At 35.1% G+C, this 22,801-nt stretch overlaps 1 protein-coding gene across 1 annotated transcript; it reads left to right on the top strand.

Annotated features, from left to right (window-relative positions):
- The first annotated feature begins 5,962 nt into the window (after positions 1-5,962).
- acadl (acyl-CoA dehydrogenase long chain) lies at positions 5,963-20,986 on the top strand. The gene is given in 12 exon segments (XM_051870801.1): positions 5,963-6,165; positions 7,017-7,193; positions 7,302-7,439; positions 9,368-9,532; positions 9,736-9,802; positions 12,371-12,535; positions 12,656-12,757; positions 13,176-13,289; positions 14,147-14,215; positions 14,217-14,275; positions 15,746-15,832; positions 20,514-20,986. Coding segments are annotated over 12 exon segments (1,329 nt in total). The 5' UTR covers positions 5,963-6,073; the 3' UTR covers positions 20,608-20,986.
- The last annotated feature ends 1,815 nt before the right edge of the window (positions 20,987-22,801 follow it).

Genomic DNA, 22,801 nt, shown 5'->3' with positions numbered 1-22,801 from the left:
TTGCCAACTCAATGTATTTGATTTTACAATGGGGTAATTTTGTTGCAATATCTTACACACAGCACAAGGAAGCTTGATTTCAAATGGTAAACTGAATTTAAAAAAGGACAAGTAAACAGTAATAAAATAAGAACAAATGAACAAATTACTAACAATAGCACAAATAAATACAATAGAATAAAGATAGAAATTAAATAGACTGCTTTCTTTTTTTCAGTTAGGTCTAACAGTAATAATTAGGTAAGAAACTGAATAAAGAAACAAAGTAATGAAATGTAAAATAACATTGGATAATCTTCATCGTAAAAATGAAATACAGATTAATCAATTAAAGTTACAGAAGTTAATCAGTCAAGAGCAGTATGTGATTTTCTCTTTTTTTGTTTTGTTTTATTAACATTAACAACATAGAGAGCGGCACGTTTATTCGACTACTGTCCCTTTAAGACATGACGAACGGGCACATTCTTCCTGAACTGTTTTACGTTAATACTCACCAAGATGGGCATTGTGACATTGTGTATTTGACCATTAATAAGTCGTGAAAGAGAGCTTATTTTGGCACTTGTATGTCAAAGGCGGCTTTATTATGCGTCTGCACTTCATGTGAGCGCAAAATCTGCGGGAATGAACAGAATTATGCGCAGTCCCGCGCGGAAATTCAGACCCGGTCACACTAACACTATTAAACCGGAGAGCATGAGACGATTGAATGAGAGGAGGCGCGTGCGTCTCAACTCGCTGTCAGAGAGGAGAGCAAGAACGCGCAGCTGGTATCGGTGTATCGATACTGCAGGAAGGAGTATTGGTATTGTTTCAGATATTTCAGTTACGATACATATCGAAATATTGATATTTTTGACAACACTAGGCTGTGTACACCGCTTTTTAAAAATGGCGGGTGCTGGCGTTTCACATGCGTTCGACATATCAGCGTACAACTACCTCACTGGTAGCTCTGTGCTTCTGTGCTGGGTTAGACCTTTATACTCTGAAAGGGTTAGTTCACCCAAAAATGAAAATTCTGTCATTAATTACTCACCCTCGTGCCGTTTTACACCCGTAAGACCTTCGTTGATCTTCGGAACACAAATTAAGATATTTTTGTTGAAATCCGATGGCTCCGTGAGGCCTACATAGGGAGCAATGACATTTCGTCTCTCAAGACCCATAAAAGTACTAAAAACATATTTAAATCAGTTCATGTGAGTACAGTGGTTCAATATTAATATTATAAAGCGACGAGAATATTTTTGGTGCGCCAAAAAAAAACAACAACAAAAAAAAAAACGACTTTTTTAGTGATGGAAGATTTCAAAACACTGCTTCAGGAAGATTCGGAGCGTTATGAATCGGCGTGTCGAATCATGATTCGGATCGCGTGTCAAACCGCCAAAAACCACGTGACTTTGGCGCTCCGAACTGCGGATTCCTTATGCACCAGATGTCTGTGTTTTGTTGGCAATCGGCGCGCAAGTGCATATAATGTAAACAACACGAATGTCTTTGTTCCCTCTTTATTTATAATGATGTCGCGGCTTGCAGCCGATCTCTACGCAAAATCTGCGCGCGCTCGTGACTCTTTAGCTCTGCCCACGGCACTGACAGCAGGCACGCTTCCAGGAGCTCAGCTTTTTTCGGAAAGACTCAGTACTACTACAGCGTATGTATCTTTTATAAATATGATAAAACTAAAGACTTTTCGGAGATATGAAGGTTGTAATACTACTCTATAGGTATTCAAGATTAACATGAGATTGGCAGAAACTGTGTGTGATACCCCCCCTTTAACCAGTTTTGGCTTTCCTAAATGAGTCTTGTGTATTTCACATCCTTTCATACATAGGTTAATATAATAGTTTTTTTTTGTTTTGTTTTGTTTTTGTTTTGCTGGTTTTGCAGCTGGGTATTTGCCTTTTTACAACTTAATTCCAACATAAACAAAAGCTATATTAACTATAGACCTTATGTAGCCCCGCCCCTTTTCAGTGCTGCGCTCGTTGTCTTTTGTCTTCCGGTTTGTATTTCCACAGCGATCTTACGTATTTATGAATGAACTGCTCGTTTTAAAATATTCCCGTTCTACTGACATTTGTTAAGACATCTGCTTTAAACATTACAATGCACATGATAACTTTCATTAACTCTACAACAAGTAAATCCACAGCGATGCCATAGAAATGTACAGAGCTACCGCAAAAACGGAAGTTCAAAGACAATACTACAAAGATGGCGGCGCACTTGTTTCTCTGGCGCATAAGGTCTATAATATGAAAGTAGAATTTTCACTTAAAGGGATAGTTTACCCAAAAATGAGCATTTTGTCATCATTTACTCACCCTCACATTGTTCCAAACCTGTATATATTTTTTGTTCTGCTGTAGGGGAGAGTGGGGTAAGATGAGCCAGTGGGTAAGTTGACCCACCCCCTGTATCTTGGCAACCGTACCCTTTTATTGCCATGTGACCATATATTTTGGAACTACCCATTATTTCTGCCAGACTGTGAAAAGGAGAAGCACATGGGAGGAGTGGAAGGCACCAGTTTACTTTAAAAACAGTTTTTGGCTTGTCAAAGTAAAATTTTAGCATAACAGATGTAATGGCTGTTACATCAAAGCAAATTTGTCCAGGTCTAAAACTATTTATGATGCATATTGGTGATTTAGCAACGTATAAAATCATGCAAATCATTTAGCTAAATATTATCCTAAATTGGTAAGCTAGCTTGTTTTTCCCAAAATGGCAGCTATGGGGCAAAGTGAGCCAAATGCTCTGGGGTAAATTGAGCCAGTGTTTACCCCACCATAAGGCACTGAATTTACAGTGCAAGTTAAATCTTTGAAGTATAAACTGCTATAATTTCAATGTAATATTATGCAGCTGGGTTATTTTTTTCTTTTCTTTTTTTCCTTTTTTTTTTTTCGAGTTTATTTTATTGGAACAGTGTATAAGTCCACCAAATCCTTCTCTGATACAAACCAGAAGATGTTTCACCATATATATCTTTCCACCAGTAGTCCCTAATGGCCTAACATGGTCAACACTGCAGAAAAACTACTAGACCAAGAACATTTTGACTAAAATATTTAGTAGTTTCAGTAACATTTATTCATTCTAATTCAGTTTTTATTTAATTTTACTCAACAAACTCTCTGTTTAGTCTGTTTTTGGGAAGGTTACAACTTTGGTGTTCAACATATTGTTTCAGAAATACGAACAATTAAAAAAATTGGTTTTATGTTGTTTAAGGTAGCTTTAAGAAAAGAAATATAAATATTTGTAAACTGATATTTGATTATTAAATTAGTTTTCAAAAGTGGTAATCTTTTAAAAGAGGTTATCTTAAAAATTTCACATGGGTTTAATTCAGATTCAGTTAGATGGTCAGTTTACACCCACCTGTTGACTCGGCTCAACTTACCCCTAACCTGGGGCAAATTGAGCCACAGGAACACTTTTTTTATAAGAAGCCATATTTTTAGAACCCTTTGTCATAGAACTATTTTGATCATTTAAAATGATAGGAAACATCCTGAAATTACTTTCTTTCATTGTACTTCTGCCTCATTTTCCCTTATCGTGAGGACCGCATAAGTAAAAAATGGCTCATCTTACCGCACTCTAAAGAAGATATTTGCAAGAATGTCTGTAACCAAGCATATCTTGCACCCCATTGACTACCATAATATTTTTTTCCCCATTGGTAGTCAATGCGAGATCTGCTTGGTTACAAACATTCTTCCTTTGTGTGCTGCAGAACAAAGAAATTCATACAGGTTTGGAACAACACCCTCAAGTAAATGATGACAGAATTTTAATTTTTGGGTGAACTATCCCTTTAAGAAAAAAACCAAAAAAAATTTGTTAGTCAATGTTTCATTTAGGTTGTTACTTATAAAGACAAAAAAACACAAAAAGTTTCTTTAAAAAAGTAATTCATTACAATATTGCATTACTCCCTAAAAAGTAACTAATTGCGTTACTTAATTACTTTTTATAGAACTTTTTTTTTTTTTCAGCAATAAAAAATAAACACAAATGTGATGTTTATCTAAAGTGATTTTGGTATAGTTGAATTGGATCATCGAAGCTCATCAGCAAAGACACTGGTTAAAGGTTAGTTCACCCAAAAATGAAAATAATGTCATTTATTACTCACCCTTATGCCGTTCCACACCTGTAAGACCTTCGTTAATCTTCGGAACACAAATTAAGATATTTTTGTTGAAATCCGATGGCAAAATATTCTCGTCGCTTTATAATATTAATATTGAACCACTGTACTCACATGAACTGATATAAAGTGTTATTTGCTGTAAGAAAAACTGAACAAAACAGTTTGAAACAGTAAGATCAATATAAAAATGCACTTTAAATGAAAGGTACAGTCATTTTAAATTTGTCAGTTCTTTCGACTGTTAACAGGATAAATTTTTCTTTCACCTCTGTGAAAGTGTGCTTGGTGCATTGTGGGTATAATAGTGTTTTTGAGTACTGTGTCTAATTCACAGGAGAGGTTCTGTTTTCACCCACCATAATCATGTCAAGATCTTTCACACACTAAAGCAGATTTTCACAGTTCTCAGTAATGTTCCATTTATGTCTTAAAGATACTTTCAGTTTTCAATGGCACATTTATAATATTTATTTATACTGATCAAGGCATCACCTCAGATTGATTTCACTGTTTGATATGGCACTGTATGTGCATGTTTGGAGCGGACAACTCTGTGCCTACTTGTGAAAGTGGGACAGAGGTCAGTGTACTCTTCTCTGTGAGTCGAACACAACAGGCTCTTTGTTCTCAGTCTTCATTAGCGCTGCTCCACATGTTCTGCACTGCATCAGTCTCTCAGCCTGTGACACTCATGCATCAGTTTCTGCATCATTAGGAAGATAAGGCTTTTCTTGTTGAAGTAATGCAGGTTCTAATCGCTATCATTACAGCCAGCAAGCTGAGAACTCAATGATGCAGCATTGATAAAACAAAATTAAGTCTTTTCTTTCTTTGTTCAATATTTTAGGGCAAAAGATGACACAAAGATGACTGTGTCAACACAGTGATTTTATAAATAAATATATTATATATAGATAATTGTAAGAAAACTTTTAAAAAGACTGCAAATCAAAAGAAATATTAAAAAATGATTAGAAATAAGCAATTCAAATGAAAGAACTATAAAGACATTTTTGGGTTGTGTTTATTCTTAGTGTCCAGTAGAGGTCAGTGATGTCTTCTCTCTAGAAGGATGGACAGAGATTTGAGAGACATGGATTATGTTCTAACCAGGGATTATGATACATCACACTAAAACACTGATTTAGATGTTCAGTCTACAAATTAAGAAGAGGAAGAAAAAAACAACATTTTACCATTTTATCTATCAAACTTGCTGTAAAACCTGCAAGAGTTAGTGAGCAAGCTTCAAGTTGATGGAAAAAGGGAGGTAATTGCCTCAAATGTCAGATTTGTCTTGGCAAATATTTTGGTGTCAGTCATTCCAATGACAAAACATTCAAAATACATCTGTAAAAATACAGTACTTCAGCCTCTTCTTAACTTGTGCTTATGTATGTAGTTGAATGAGTAATGTAACAACCATATGGAAATTTGAAATAAATCAAATCAAGTGTCAAAACCCTGCAGAAAGAGTCACTAATAAGTAAACAGATCTGATTAAATATTTTCAGTGAACGGATTCCAGAGATGAATCAAAATCCACACAACTAACCTACAACTCTATTAAAAAAAAAAACAAAAAAAAAAACCTACAACTCTATCAAACTACAACTCCTATCAAGGCCATTTTACGTGTTTTACTTTTTAGAATATTTACTTATGTGTGTTTTTCCTTTATCGATATAGTGAATTACAGTCATACCATTAGTGTATCAGGCTCAACTAACGATATCAACAGCATTACTGTATTGAGACTCTTATTTTGACATGTTGTCTGTATTTTTTTTAAAACGGAAGTGTTTTTTCTGTAATTAGAGTAAAGTTCACGGACGGTACTTGACCTGTCAAAAATTGAGCTTTAGCGTTTGAGTCGATCACGTACAATTCAGCATGTTTGCACTGAAGATACTTAGGAGTTTTTCTCCTGCGACGAAAAATGCTTATTTGCGGAGTAAACAGGCGTTTACTGTGACTATGTCTAGGTGAGTGTCATTGTGTTTTCTTTATTGTTTTCATCAACAGTTTCTCCCATATAATAATTAAATTTTCTTTAATGTTTTGTCTGTACAGAAATAGTTTATTTTTCCATATTTAATTATCCGATGCATGAATTAATAATTCACAAAAAGGTTCTTTTTACGTCTAAACAACATCGTAATAATTTTATTATTAAATTTAGGAAAACAAAAACTGGTAGTGTTAACTTTACTGTAAAAAAAAAAAAAGTAAGCTTGAACTAGTAAAGTACCTCTAAAACATGACATATATTGTCTTTTAAATTATCCGTTAAAATCACTAATCTTCTGCAGTTAAGAATATAATGCAGTAGAAGATCATTTTCAATATTACTTGGGTCACCACTTTCATCAGAAATGTTGAAATTATGTTATAATAATGAAATATTAAGAGGACAGATGTATATAAAATTATGGAAAAGGATCAAAAGTTTGGTTGTAACATCACATTCTGAATTGTTAAAAATGTATTTTTGTCAAACAAAAAATAAAAGTGTTAATGTGCATTTTCAAATGACACTGGTGTTTCCTATGCGTTTTTCACAGTGAAATTAGAATGCAAATTAATAGAACATTTTGATGAATGTTATACTAACAAAAAAAAAAAAAAAAAAAGGTACCAAAAGTAAAAGTATTCTGTATATGGGCTGTTGTTTTTGTTAAACTACCTTGGAGTACCACATAAATACAATGGAATGTAAATGTGGTTGAATATATTATTAAATCAGAGGTAATAATGTATTTACAATATGTAATATATTTCTAATATTTAAAGAACTATAGCCTGGTCTATTTTAAGGTGTTAATTTGATTCCCAGAATGCAGCATACGGAGATCCAGCATGGGGAAACAGCAGCTCCTTTTCGACCTGAAACACCCATGGCCAAAACGCTGATGGACATAGGCACCAGACGGATCTTCTCAGAGGAACACGACCTGTTCCGTCAGAATGTGCGGCGGTTCTTTCAAGAGGAAGTTGTTCCATATCACACTCAGTAAGTCACCAGTTTGTCTTTCTCGTACCATCTCATCCTGACATGTAATAGATACAGGATAAAAAATGTGCTACAGTCTAAAATGTATGCGCATGTGCTTGCTTATAGGTGGGAGAAGGCTGGTGAGGTCAGCAGAGAGGTTTGGGAAAAGGCTGGAGAACACGGATTGCTGGGAATATTTACACCTGAGGAGCATGGAGGAATCGGAGGAGACCTCCTGTCTGCTGCTATCGTGTGGGAGGAGCAGTGAGTAGTCCCGCCCTCACCTGTCTGTCACAGTAGCCCCTCCCCTACCTGTCTGATTTAATTCAGAATTTTAAATAGCTGTTTGTAATCAGACTAGTAGCCCAGTCCGAATAAAAAAAAAAGTCACATATAACCAAGTCATTTGGAATGAATTTGGCCAAATACGATTTAAATTTAATTTGGATTGTAAGGGGTGGTTTAAAACTGTTCAATAGGGCATGTAAACACTTGATCGGACTGAAAACTGAAACTAGAAAGTTCTGCGCATGTGCAATGACAGAAATGGCATAATGACGTATGATGCACAGAGCGAGCTGTTGTTGTTAAATATAGTGTCATAAATATCTGTTGTGCCATTCTAAAATTCTCCTTTCTTCCCTCATCATCTGTGAAGTGGTGCAGGACAATGTTCTATCATCCACAGAAGCCTTGTTTTGGGCATGGGAAGGGGCGTTTTAACGCTTGATCAATATAAGCAGCACGACTCAAAGCTGTGCTCGTCGTCGTCGTCTCCTAATTAGCACCCCAAATAGATAAATGTTAAGTCTGTATTTTAAAACAAAGAAAAAGAAAAGTCAGAATAATTACCACAGTCATGAAAACAAATTTGTGACATCACTAAACAACACAAATGCCATAAAATGTCCTCCATATTATATTCCAGAACCTTAAAAATAGTAATATATTAAATAAAATGTAATAAGAGATAGGAATATAGAAAGATAAGATTAGGAATATTGAATAATAGATACAAATAAATGTTGACATAAATGAAAGTAAATTTATTAAATATTATTCTTTAATAATTGATATTAATTAAATACATTAAATACAGTTGACATTTTCAAGGATTGATTATCGATATCATCTAATGTTTCTCGAAATACATGTAATCTGCAGAATATGTTTTTGGTTATTTACTTAAAAATACACTTACAGCAGTCATATGTTATGTTTTTAATGAATTCCATTGTAATTCTTTCTTAAATTAAAACTTGAATTGCAATTCTGTGTCCTTCATACTGCCTCAGTTCAAATCAAAGGATTAGTTCACTTTCTAATGAAAATTACCCCAAGCCATCCTAGGTGTATATGACTTTCTTCTTTCTGATGAACACAGTCGGAGAAATATTAATAAATATCCTGACGCATCCAAGCTTTATAATGGCAGTGAGTGGGATCAACGAGTATGAGCTGATGAAAGTGCTTCCATCCACATCCATCCATCTTAAACGTGTGCTCCACACGGCTCCAGGGTTTAATAAAGGCCTTCTGAAGCAAAGCAATGAGTTATGAAGTAAAATAACTAGCTTCCGCCAGACCGCCTTCAGTATTCTACTTACGAAGAATGTGTAAAACTCTCACAGTTCAAAATGCTTATGCTATGTCCTACGCCTTCCCTATTCAACTTACAGAAAAAAACTTAACTGACCTGACGCCAGTTTACACTTTCTTCGTATGTTGAATACGGAAGGCGGTCTGGCGGAAGCTAGATATTTTACTTCATAACTTGTTAAATATGGATATTTTTTTTTACAAAAACGCATCGCTTCGCTTCAGAAGGCCTTTATTAACCCCTGGAGCCGTGTGGAGTATGTTTATGATGGATGGATGTGGATGGATGCACTATCTTCAGCTTATACTCGTGACCCCTGTTCACTGCCATTATAAAGCTCGGATGCGTCAGGATATTTATTAAAATATCTCCGATTGTGTTCATCAGAAAGAAGAAAGTCAAATACACCTAGGATGGCTTGAGGGTGAGTAAAGCTTGGGGTAATTTTCATTTGAAAGTGAACTAATCCTTTAAGGACTGGAATTTAAAAAGCAAGTCGCTTCTGAATGGTGCACCACCCTGACTGTATAGAGTTCAGTTTGTCTGTGTGTGTTGTAATGTAGCAGGTGTTCTGGCTCTGTTTGTGTTGTAGAATGTACTGTAACTGCAGTGGTCCTGGGTTCTCTCTTCACTCTGAGATTGTAATGCCTTATATCAGTCACTATGGCTCTAAGGCTCAGATCGAGCACTATATTCCACAGATGACTGCTGGGAAATGCATCGGGGCCATCGCTATGACGGAACCTGCAGCTGGCAGGTGGGATTCAGTGCAGGCATGACATTAAAGAATAAATGGCACTTTAGTCCTTGGATGGTTGAACAAATGAACTTCACTTTTAAAGATACAAAGACTCTGACTCCCAGTGTGCATCATGTTTTCATGCTTTCTGAGTCATACTGTGATATATTCTTTTGTTCACTGAGTCGTCCCAGTTCAAGTGTTCTATTTTCTCTATGAAGTGACCTTCAAGGAGTGAAGACGTATGCGAAAAAAGATGGAACTGACTGGATTCTCAATGGAAGCAAGGTATGAACAATGGCAAGTGATGCAAAGATTGTTTCAATCAATCAATCAATCAATCAATCAATCATAATCTAAATAGCATCTTTCAAACTAATCTAATGCAAGTGTAAACAAGTTATTGACACAAAATACAAGCAATTAAAATAATACAAAAATGGTTCATAATAAAACATTAAAATGTTAGATTTAAAAAAGAATGATCAACAATCAAATGTTTATAATGCAAAATAGAATAGAAATGAGTTTGGAAACTACAATTTTTTTTAATGAAGTCTCCGCTATCCAAGGCTGCATTTATTTCTTGAAAAATACAGTAAAAACAGTAATATTGCAAAATATTATTACAAATTAAATTATTTGGGGCCCGAGCACCAATGTTTTTTTTTTAGTCATAGCGCCACCTTCTGGCAACAGGAAATGGCATGCTTTACACTGTAATTCACTCCCAGAAACACATTTGTATATGCCATGAAATACCAAACATGTTAGAAACCCGCTAAATCATACAACACTTGGCTAAGTGCTAAAGTATGTGATTAACGCCACGAAACAGGAAGTTGTTGTAAGTCAGGCATACAATGTCCGATCTACTCCAAACTTCGCATGTTTGATAATAGTCCTGACTTCATGACATCAACATGGCAATATTCAGTTATGGTAAAAGCGCCACCTGCTGGCAGCAGGAAATATGGTGCATCAAAATGACTTGGGATATTGCCATATTTCTCCTCTATTTATCCGCTTAAATGAATATCGCCCTCTGTTTTCCTAAGGCCACCGGGTGGCGGTGAACCCGGGTGAGGGCTTGCAGCTTTAATTTAAAATGTAATTTATTCCTGTCATGATTTGGTGCTCAGGTAACATTTCCTCTTATTATTATCAATGTTGAAAACAGTTGCTAAACATTTTTGTAGGAAATGGTAATACTTTTTTCAGGATTCTTTGATGAATAGAAAGTTCAATGAACAGCATTTATTAAATAGAAATCTTTTGTAACATTATAAATGTCTTCACTGTCACTTTTGATCAATTTAATGCATCCTTGATGCATAAAAGTATTAATTTCTCCCTTTTTTTAATCTTACCACAAATGTTTAAATGGTATCATTATTTTCACAAAAATGTTAAGCAGCAAAAAAATTTTTTAACATTGATAATAATAATAATAAATGTTTCTTGAGCATCAAATCAGCATATTAGAATGATTTCTGAAGGATCATGTGACACTGAAAATTCAGCTTTGCCATCACAGGAATAAATTACATTTTTAAATGTATTAAAATAGAAAACAATTATTTTTTAAAATTGTAATTATATTTCACAATAGTACTGTTTTACTGTATTTTGATTAAATAAATGCAGCCTTAGTGAGCATTTCAAAAACATTCAAAAATTGTAATGTTTCCAATTTTTTGACAGGTACTGTAAATGATGATGATAATAAATAAAACAAATGGTATACTAGAATCAGAAAATAATTAGATGCTAAATAAATGGCAGATTACATAATTACATGGATTTTTAATTTATGTTTAAAAATATCAGTATTACCCATATTACCTCTCACTTCCTCCGGGAGGTTGTTCAGTGGTATTGAGTGTAATGGCTGAATGCGGCATCACCAGATGTTTTAGTTCTACTTTGTGGAAAGAGAAACTGGAAGATTTAAGGGGCCTTCTTGGTTTATAGACCAAAAGTATTTTTAGGAGTTAGTCTGGTACAAGACCAGTAGTGAATTCAAATCAGTGCAAATCTAACAGGTTGCCAGTGTAAAGACTTTAAAATAGGCATAATGTGTGCTTTCCTTTTGGTCTTGGTCAGCACTCGTGCAGCAGAATTTGGAATTAATTATAGCTGATTTATTGTATTTTCAGGTAGACCAATCAAAGCATTTATCACAGATCAGGCTTTAGAATTAACATGGTTTACGTGTTGCAGCATTAAGGGCCATGTCCATCTTTCACTAAAATTGTTTTTGCAAAGCTTAAATCCTGTTGTAACATAATTAATTATGCCCAACTGAAATGATCAGGTATTTTGTTGAAAATAAACAGCCACTTCCCAAATATTACAATCCTTCAGAAATTATGTAGCTACAATGTTCTTCCACAACTAAGTACTACACAACATTTGAAGCTTAGATGACATCTAAATCTAAGTGTTATCTCTCTCTACACTTACGTGCGCCAGTGGGTGGCCAAAATGGGCGATGATGAAATAGGCATTGATCTGTCTTTGCAGGCAGTCATGTGCTGATGTTTTCATCTCTGTTACCTAAGAAAGCAATGGGAGTACAAAACAAGTCATTTGGCAGTTTGGTTTCAATAAAAACTGTTCTTAGACTAACAAGAACATTTTGAGTTCTCTTGTAATTTTAATTTTTGAGTGAACTACTGTTTTTTTTTTATTTTTTTATTATTATTATATTAAGCTGGGAGGGGTTTAAACATGTGAACATCTTTTGCTGAGTGAATCTTCTGCAGATTAGTTTGTTGGTTGTTATGAATATTCTTGAATTTACCATCAGGTTTTGTTAAAACACAGTCTTCTACTTCTGTCACTCTCTTTCAGGTGTTCATCACAAACGGTTGGATGAGTGATGTAGTGATTGTAGTAGCCGTGACTAACCGTGAAGCGAAGACAGCAGCTCATGGAATCAGTCTGTTTCTGGTTGATGCCGGCACTAAGGGCTTCCAAAAGGGCCGAAAGCTGGAGAAAATCGGACTTAAAGCTCAGGTGCCCCTGAAGCCTTCCATATACATAAGATCTGTTTTAAATGCATATGATTTGCCGTCTTATGTAAGAGTTATTGAAACACTATATAGGTAAATGCTTTGTGTCTTTGTTTCTGTGCAGGATACAGCTGAGCTGTTTTTTGAGGACGTGCGTTTGCCCGCTGAAGCTTTGTTGGGTCAGGTCAATAAAGGATTTTATTATCTGATGAACGAGCTGCCACAGGTATAACAGTGAGAGCACAAATCTTCTGCTGTCTAGCTCTAAAGGGAGCTGACTGCCTTCAGAAATTTTGATGATATTTTTGTTTCATCCTACCTCTGTATAATGCCTAATAAGTAGTGTTTAAAAGCTCTGTGCTGCTTTTGTAGAAGAATGTAAAGAGTATTAATGAGTATTATTTGTATAATTAGAGTTGGTCTCCCCCCTCCTTCTAACTTCAGCACCCAATCAATTCCCCCTCACTTATTGCATCCGTCTGTGAAGATATTTTGTAAACGGATTGCATTGTCAGTAGAAGATATCAGAATATGAAGGAAATAAGATTTTGCGAATTTGAACAATTCTACAAAAAGGCAGACACACCATTATATAACAGGGAGAGATTTCAGTCAGTTTTTTTTCTTTCTCTGTCATTCTGCAGGAACGCCTTATTATAGCAGTCATGGGCCTGGCCAGCTGTGAGTTCATGTTTGAAGAGACAAGGAACTATGTGATGCAGCGGAAGGCATTTGGCAGGACCATCGCTGACCTGCAGGTAAATATTAAAGGTGCAATATGTACGATTTTTTGGATTAAAATATCCAAAAACCACTAGAACAATGTTAACCAGGACACAGACCATGACCGTGCGTCACCTATCAATGACATCATACCCGCGTTACCCTCGATTTTCGATTTATTTTGTAGAAACCATGGAAATGATCAGGGAATAGACTTCAAATAAACTTCAGATGAATCTGTAGAGTTGCAGGTGCTACACACAACCAGCAAGAGCAAAGATCTTATGAACTTTGACACATTTTATTCTTATCATTAGATCTTCTGGTGATTAGTGTCTGTCCTACTTCCAGTTTATTACCTCATCGTGATTGGGTGGGCTAAGATTATGAACACTTTATAGGCATTATTGATATGTAAATGTGGATGGTTATAGGGTTTGATGATAGAAATCCAGCAAATTCAAAGTGAGAAACTTTTACAACTTTGTTTCAATAAATGTGTTTGTTAGACTCAAGGAATTATTTTCACAGTTTTATGAGCTCTCTTATCTCAAAAAAAGGAAAATTAGATTTTTCATGGTATGACCCCTTTAAAAAACCCTTTCAGTTGTATTGAGTTTCTGTGCCAGATCCTCATAATTAGTGTCCTCATTTGTTTAGTCTGCTTTTAACCTCGCATAAGGTCACAGCCACACACTCACTTTGTAACTGTATCCCTCCATCCTGCCGGCAGTTTGAGACAGATGCTCAGAGAAATTAAATAAGCTCCATTACGTTGTTCATTTGTGCATATGGATGAGTAGAATCAGTGAGGTCTAAATCAGGTTTGCAATAATAACACCACATCATCATCATCATCAGAACTATATGTGACTGTCTATCTATCTTTCAGGTGGTTCAGCACAAACTGGCTGAGTTGAAGACGGACATCTGTGTCGGTCGAGCTTTCGTTGATAGCTGTCCTTCAGCTCCACAGTGAGAAGAAGCTGGACTCAAACACAGCATCTATGGCCAAATACTGGTGAGTCTCTTATTGAGTAAAAATACTTGTGTTGGGCACTTTTGAAACACTGCTTAATGAAGCTTCGAAAGCTTTTGTACTCCCCAAGTAATGTTATTTCAACAAACGAGGCTTTGTCACGTCATACTGTTTCGAGCCTTGGTTTTGAAATGTTTGAAAATTCTTATGGTTTCTTGTTAGAGGGTGTTGATCTGGTGAACCTGAATGAGTGTCCATTGTTTTTAACTGATCTCTGTTCAGTTTTATAATTTAGGTTCAGTTTGAATTATTTCAATACATTTTAATAAACATGCGTGTATAATATAAAAAGGAGAATGATAGTTAATTATTTCTAATTGGACTAGTTTGCCAAGCCCTGTCTATAGGTGCAGTCACATTTAACATTGTTTGATTAATTTTTCAGTCATTTCAATAGGAATCTGCATGATCAGGAATTTCGCGTCAGAGCGAAATTTCACAACGGCTTCAAGTTGTTGATGCGAATTCGCTGCTTAACCTTTAGAAAGCTGCTTGGTTTGAAAGTGACTTCTGTGTGAGCTGAGCGCTACACTATTGACAATGGACCTTGCTCACGAAATTTCATGTCGATACTTGTTAATGTGACTAGTGTTGACAAAAGTACAGATTCGATAACAAGTCAGTACTGAAATTTTAAAAATGTGATGCTTTGAGTGCTGTTGAGCGGATTCGTAAACACCTCTGATTGGCCATTGTGTTCACGCACTTAAAATATATGTCTGTGATTGGCTACAATGATCAATGCTTCAAAAATATGTTGTAAATAGACATCAATGACGCTCTTCACCGAGCGCTTATACAGATACACACGGGAGCATTTAAAAGCAGGCATCTATCAGCAGACCAGTCAGCTGATAGAAACCTGCTTCAAAATGTTCCCGCTTTCAAAACGCTTTCAAATTCAAACACTTCCATGTGCTTTCAAACGCTCCCATGCATTGATCATTGTAGTCAATCACAGACATATATATTGAGCGCGTGAACACAATGGCCAGTCAGAGGTGTTTACGAATCCACTCAACAGTGCTCAAAGCGTCACATTTTTAAAATTTCAGTATCAACTTTGTGTCGAAGTCAGTACTTTGACAACACTAAATGTGACGTTAAGAACACTAAAACAAACACTACACATTATACAGACACTTTAATGGTATTTAATGATTTATAGTTTACATTAAGGCCCCGATATACTCATAGCAAAGTTCTTTTTTTGTTCTCCACTTAAAAAAAGTTTGAAATACGCAAGCAGCGGTATAGTGCTAGCAAACATCCTGACGCCGCCCACACTGCTGAGAGCAGCGTTTAGATGAATATGTAAATATGTGCTGCGCGCTTCCCTCTCAATAACAAAAATAAATAAACACACAACAAAATCACAGCATTTAAGAAAACAGCAGTTAAGAAAGCATCTGATGTTATACCAATTGTGAATGTGTCTTTTTCCCTCTTTAGGGCTTCAGATTTGCAGAATAGAGTTGCCACTCAGTGCCTGCAGCTTCACGGAGGATGGGGCTACATGTGGGAGTATCCGATAGCCAAGTGAGTGACAGTCACTAAGTAACATCAGCGTTGTCTACTTTGGCCTTGTAACCAGAATGCAGTGTTTGTTCTGTTACAGTGATTGCACACAGTGGTTGAAGGGATAGTTCACCCACAAATAAAATCCATTAAATACAAAAAAAAAAAAAAATAAGAATGTAAAAAACTAGAATGTCCAGGCTGCAGAGACATGAGTTTTACTTGTACAGATTTTTGTATTTTCCAACTTGAAGTATGAATAATGTAAATTGTGTTTTCAGAGGGAAAAATGCTGCATTTTCAAATGCATTAAAAGTATTAAAAAATGCACCTTTACATGTGAACAGCTCATGATAAAAACAAAAAGAATTATTGTAATTTAACTGTTCTGTAAAATAAAATACTTTTTTTTTAAAGTTTACAATACAATAGTATTGTTGTAATTGTACTATATTTGTTTATTGATTTGTTTAATTTTAAAATTTAAATAATAATAAAATAAAATATTATTTTGAATATTACTACTACTACTAATAATAATAATAATTAGGGGCCAAGCACCAATGGGTTTTGGAGTCCCTAACTCAATCCCTCTAGCGCCACCAACTGTCCAAAATTTCACTAACATTTATGCTAATAACTTTTGAACCATAAGGGCTAGAAACAAAATTATTTTTCTTCTCTGATTCCCTGGCTCAAGACGATTTGCACCCTATATGACATCATTTTCCCTCATGACAATTTTTCGTCAATTTTGAATTTTCTGAAAAACTTTTTTTTTTTTTTTCCCCATATCGGCCATTTTGAATTTTGTAGTAAAATGCCGTATTTTACGAACGCATGAACGTATCATTACGAAACTCGGTAGGGGTCATTGGCATGATGCCCTGAAGGAGTCTGAGAAGTGTCGTACCAGCGCCACCTAGTGGTAAAAATTATTTACATACTTATAACTTTGGATGTGGTTGACTTATTTTCACGGGGGTCATCTCCTTGGATTCCTGAATCCTTGCTGAGCCCAATGATAACAAACATGCTAGGTTTCGACTTATGATTTGGCAAATGTTGTGACTTAGCATTAAAAAAACTTTTGCCAATATCTTCTAAACTGTTAGTCCGATCGAGATGAAACCACCATAGGAAATTCGAAAACATAGGTCGTTGGCTATACGCAGTGGTGCCTGCAGCCGTACGGCTGTACGCACTGTGCGTCCCATGAGAGGGCGCTAATTAATGCAGTTTTATTTTTTACATAATTTTTAAATTGATTATTAAAATATATCTGCGTACACATGACATATTAAGAAAGCAAGAGAGAATGAGAATAAATAAAGGTGTGCGTTTGTGTGTTGTAAAGTCAAATGTATGTATGTGCGTGCGTGGGTGGGCGTGGGGGATATGGGTGAAAAGAAATCTGATTGGATAGTTTAGTTTCGTCACTTTTTCCACACATGAAAAATGACGTTACAGATAATTAATGTTTAAAATCAGGCTCAAAATGAGTAAACGCTCTCTAAAACAGCTAAATTCGATTGAAACATTTGCAAAAAAAGCCTAAAACTATTGAGTACGGATGGAGAAATGAAGCCTTTTAAATCTTTAAAGCTTTTCTCTAATGTTTCGGGAAAAGTTTCAAAGCATCAAGAGTGTCGAAAACAGTGCCATCTTGTGGCGGCTAAAATTTACAGCAGCCATAAACCTGAGTGCGCAGCTCCGTTGCTTTATCCATTAAGCACAAATAAAAGCCTGACGATGCAAAATGTGTTTAGTTTTCTGATAATATAATTCACATATTAAGGTGTGGCAATAAATTAAATGTGACAACAAAAACAATATTATAATAGGCCTAATACTAATAATACCTATTGAGTTGTTTGAGACAAGTAAATTGTGCTGTTATTTTATTGTTTTTATTCTGTTTATATGACAGAATATATGATAATGTAATATAGATTACAGGCTTATATATTTCAAATGTAAGTAAATGGACTTGAACTTCCATATACCTGTAGACGTAGACCTGTAGGCTAGTGGTCTCAAACATTCCGACAGGCAAAGCAAAGCATTCACGTGACTGGAAAGAAAGTGAGGCTTCGTTTTTCGTTAATCGCATGTTTCTCTGAAAACAATACGCACATAGTTCTGTGCGTACCCTGAGATAAAATCCTGCAGGCGCCCCTGGCTATACGCTAATGGCCAAATGTAAAAATTTTGATAGTAAGTGGCAAAAAAATGCAGTCTAAGTCAGGTGTGGGTAATTTTTTATGTGTTTATACATATAAATGACTATAACTCCTAAATGAATTGACATTTTCACTAAATTTGACACGCTTGTATGGGGGCACTCTGAGGACACACAAAAAATCGGTGGGACTGCACCACTTGGTGGCACTATAATTGAACAAAACATGTAATTGGCTCTAACTACAGTACCGTTGGTCTGACTGACTTCAAAATTGACATGCAGTGTCTTTGTCTCAGTTGCTATCATAGTCCATTATGACATTGTTGATCTACTGCTAGCTTTTTTGCTTCTGTTGTGCTTGGGCCCTTAATTGCTGCTTGCAGCTATATTAATTATTGTAGTTGTTGTTGTTGTAGTCCTATTAAATGGGGAAAAATAGGTTTTCCTTTCCTTCCTTTTTTGTCATTAGCTGATCACATGCCCAAAGCTGCTCTTATCCATCCATTCACATGCCCAAAGCTGCTCTTATCCTCTTATCCATTCAAAGTGAATGGAAACTGGTGCTGTCAGTGACACAAAAAAAAAAAAAAAAAAAAAAAATCATAAAGTGGTTTATTCAACTTGTGCACTATATTCTTACTCTTCAGCGGTCATATGATAGTTTCAAATTAAGTAGTTATTCACTGAAAATCATATTACTTTAACAGCTTGATTACGGAGCCCCTAAAGGGACATGGTGATGGGGAAAAATATGAGATGGGAGGAAAAAAAAAATATTTGCAATGCTTTTGTGTTCTCTAGCAAAAGTTTTGCGTTCCTCCGAGAAAAGCGTTCGCCCACAAAGAAAGGTTTGTGAGCAAAAAGGTTTGCTAGCGAATGCAAAGTTTCTCGGGGGAACGCAAAACATTTGCGAGAGAACATAAAAGCATTGACTTAATATTTTTCCTCCCACCTTATATTGTTCCTATCACCATGTCTTTTTAGGGGCTCCATAACTTGACAGCTTGAAATAGCATGTCCAGTTGTTTTTCTCCAATTCCTGTTATTCTAATGTCCAGCAGAGGGCGTGTTTCTCTCAGCTCTGCACTGTCACACCACTACAAATATATCACTCTATTTAAATGGGTTCATTTGAACTGCCATTAATAGAAATGCTTTTGTGCATTGTGAAAACACTTTTAAATAGTCTTTCCATGGAAGCTACAGTTTGACTATGTAGTTATCAAGACTGACTAATCAGAAATCAGTCTAGTGCATATTTGCATATTTTGCTGGCAGCAGTTCTACCCTGTGTAGGTGTGAAATGCCTCTTTCAGAACCTCCCGGAATGTTTATATATATATTTATTTAAAAATCTGTTAAAGGCTCAATTTTGAATATATATATATACATATAATTATTATTTTTTTTAATATACAATATAAATAGTTTTTAGATATTTAAAATAGATTATCTCTCTCCCAGATTAAGTTGAAAAAAAAATTAAACCTATTTTATTGGATCATCAAGAAATTTTGCCTTTACTTTCATGACAATTAGGTACATTTTCTTATTTTTGTAATGAGAGTTGAGTCAATTTCTGGTCCTTGTTACTTTAATGAAAGAAAAATTATATGTTATTTAAATTGCGAAGTATTTGTAGATATTTGCTGTATTTCTTATATTTGATTTACATTTTAAAAAGCATTGTATTATAGCTTTTTATTGTACGTGTGTCTGTGTGTGTGTGTGTGTGTGTATATATATATATATATATATAATATATTATATATACATATACATTAGGGCTGGGCAAGTTAACGTGTTATTATCGCATTAACGCATTAATTGATTAACGCCGACAATAATTTTTTTTTGCGCATTAACGCAGTTTTTTCTAATTATTATTTTGAAAGTCCATTGCTTACAGAAAAACAATGGGTCACAGGAGGGGTTGGCATCTCATTGGATTGGCATCATCACGTGTCTCAACCAATGAGAGCGTTAAGCGTTTTCTTTTTAACAGGCGCTATAAGATGTATAGGATAATGCAAAGGGAATACTGCTGTAAAAAAGCACCATGTTTATGTTTGCAAACCAAATGTTATTGCACCTTTGTTCATATAGCAGTAATTTTACAATAAGTGCGCAATACATAACTTTTGAACTCATTATTGAATTTTACGCATAATGCGATTAATCGCAATATATATACACACATGAGAATCATAATTAATAATTACAAAATAAAAAAGGCTTGTAATAAATTACAGTAATGAGAATGTTTTCCCCCCCTTCCATTATAATAATGACAATTTGAGGGGAAATGTGCTTGCCATGAAAATGTCACAGTGTAAAGTATCTTAATGGTTTTAAAAATAAGCTTCAATTAATATAATGTATTTATTTTTTCTTTGTTCTTGAGGTGAAATACAGCCTGGACATTCTTGAGATTCACCCAGCCAGACTTTCTCTCTTGACCCATAAATACAATGCAGCAGAAAGTTTTTAATGACTGTCTCGTGTTCTGACTTTCAGGGCTTTTGCAGACTCCAGAGTTCAACCCATCTACGGAGGAACCAACGAGATCATGAAAGAACTCATCTCACGCAACATCATTAGCAAAAAATAAATATAGGAAAAATGAGATGAGTTTAATTTGGTGCCTCTAATGACTTCTATGTCTGTAGCAGGAGCTTCATGGATTATTGATTATAAATAAGATCTCAGATGAGTGATTGAACACATAGTAAATGTTAATGTCATGCGACAGACTGTTGATATCATATGGTGTGTCCAGAGAGAATGTCTCTTCTGTTTGTGACTCCATGCTGTATGTATGGATGTATTTTAAGCAACATTTGTCTTCCAGATGAACAATTTGCACCACTTAAGAACAGTAAAAGTGTTTTTTAGTTGTAAAGTTCAGATTTTTTGAAGTGATTTGATTGTTTGATATGTGAATGCCAACTCTTTGTGTACTAATCTTTATAAAGATGTTTCTAAAAATGGCTCTTCTGTTCTTTCATCTCACAATGTGATTCTCTTTTTTTTTTTTTTTTTTTTCTTTCAAAGACACCTTCGGGAAACTAAAAACAGTTTGTGAATTTTAATCATGCACTGTTATGATTCGTGTAAACAAAGAGAGTCTGTGTAAGTGTGTGTGTAAGTTATGTGTGTTTTATGAGTCTCTGGCTGGCTGGCGTATTCATAGTGAGTCATGGAGCAGAGGTGGGTGGTCTGCGAGAGTTAGTTGGTGGGTGTTATAAAGAGATTAAAACCAGAGTGTTCAACTCTCTCTCCATCCCGCCCTCTTTCTGTCATGGGTATAATTATAGAGCCGTTTTCCTTTTATTCAAAGATATTCAAATATAGAGATGTGCTATGAAAGTTCAGAGCAACTATAGATTAGACAGAGGAGAGAAAATCGTCTTTCAAAAGCAAGTTTGACTCCCGGTGAGAAGATCAAAGTCATGATTCTCAAACGAATTGTTCTATTGTACTGATCATTTTTAATGATTCGATTGAACTCCTTGGCAAAAGTCCATAAATCACTCAATTATCAGTCTACCCTATTTTCTGTGAATGTGCAAGACTTCCGATTCATTAGCTACTAGGTAAATAACTAGGAGAATGTTCTGCAGTAAACAGTAAAACTATTTGCGCTACAATCTACTGTGATTATGATTTTACAATAAATTAAAATAATATAACAAATACCAGTTTCCAGTATCAAGCAGCATAAAAGTTTTTTTTACAGTTTATCTAACTGGAAGAAGATGACTCCAGAGTCTTGCACATGCACGTGTTTTTCGGCATGAGGGCGAACCAATTAATTCCAGATTGACAAAATCAAGGCCCTGCCATACATTTGCTCTTATTCAAGAAGCCGTTTCACTCGGCTATATAAAGAAGCTTGTTTCTGCCACAGAATAAAAATATTTATCTCACAATTCTGACCTTTTCCCTCCCAATTGTGAGTTTACATCTCGCAATTCTGAGAACTGCGAGTTATAAAGTCGAATTCTGATAAAAAAAAAAGTCAACTATAAAGTCGCAATTGCGAGAAAAAAGTCAGAATTGCGAGATATAAACTCGTAATTGTGAGAAAAATTCTGAATTGCGAGTTTACGTCTCAAAATTTCTCAAAAAACTCAGACTTGCGAGAAAAAAGTCAGAATTGCAAGTTTATATTTCGAAATTCCGACTTTTTTTTCCTCAGAATTGTGATATAAACTTGCAATTGCAAGTTATAAAGTCCAATTTTGATAAAAAAAAAAAAGTCAACTTACAATTCTGAGATTTTCTTGCAATTTCTGAGAAATAGTCGCAATTGCGAGAAAAATGTCAGAATTGCGAGATATAAACGCATAATTACGAGAAAAAAGTCAGAATTGAGTTTATATGACTTTTTTTCTTAGAATTGTGAGAAACTTTTTTGCAATTGCGAGTTATAAAGTCAAATTCTGAGAAAAAAAAGTTGGCTAACAATTCTGACATTTTCTTGCAATTTTGAGTTCATATCTCACTGTTCTGACTTTATAATGCACAAATGCGAGTTTATTGCAATTCTGAGAAAAACAGTTTTTTTTTGCAATTCTGACTTTACTTCTTCGAATTGTGGGTTTATATTTCGCAGTTCTAAACTTTATGGCCCAGTTTCACAGACAGGGCTTAGACTAAACCAGTTAGGGCATTTAAATAGCTTTTATAAACATGCTCTCGAAAAAAAAAAAATCACTGGTATGCATCTTGAGACAAAACAATGACACCAATACATTTTAAGATATGTCACAGCAAGTTGCTTTCAGTTAAAATGGCTACAA

The sequence above is a fragment of the Ctenopharyngodon idella genome, chromosome 18, assembly GCF_019924925.1.
Source record: "Ctenopharyngodon idella isolate HZGC_01 chromosome 18, HZGC01, whole genome shotgun sequence".
Lineage (NCBI taxonomy): Eukaryota > Metazoa > Chordata > Actinopteri > Cypriniformes > Xenocyprididae > Ctenopharyngodon > Ctenopharyngodon idella.
This window is presented reverse-complemented; position numbering and strand designations above follow the sequence as displayed.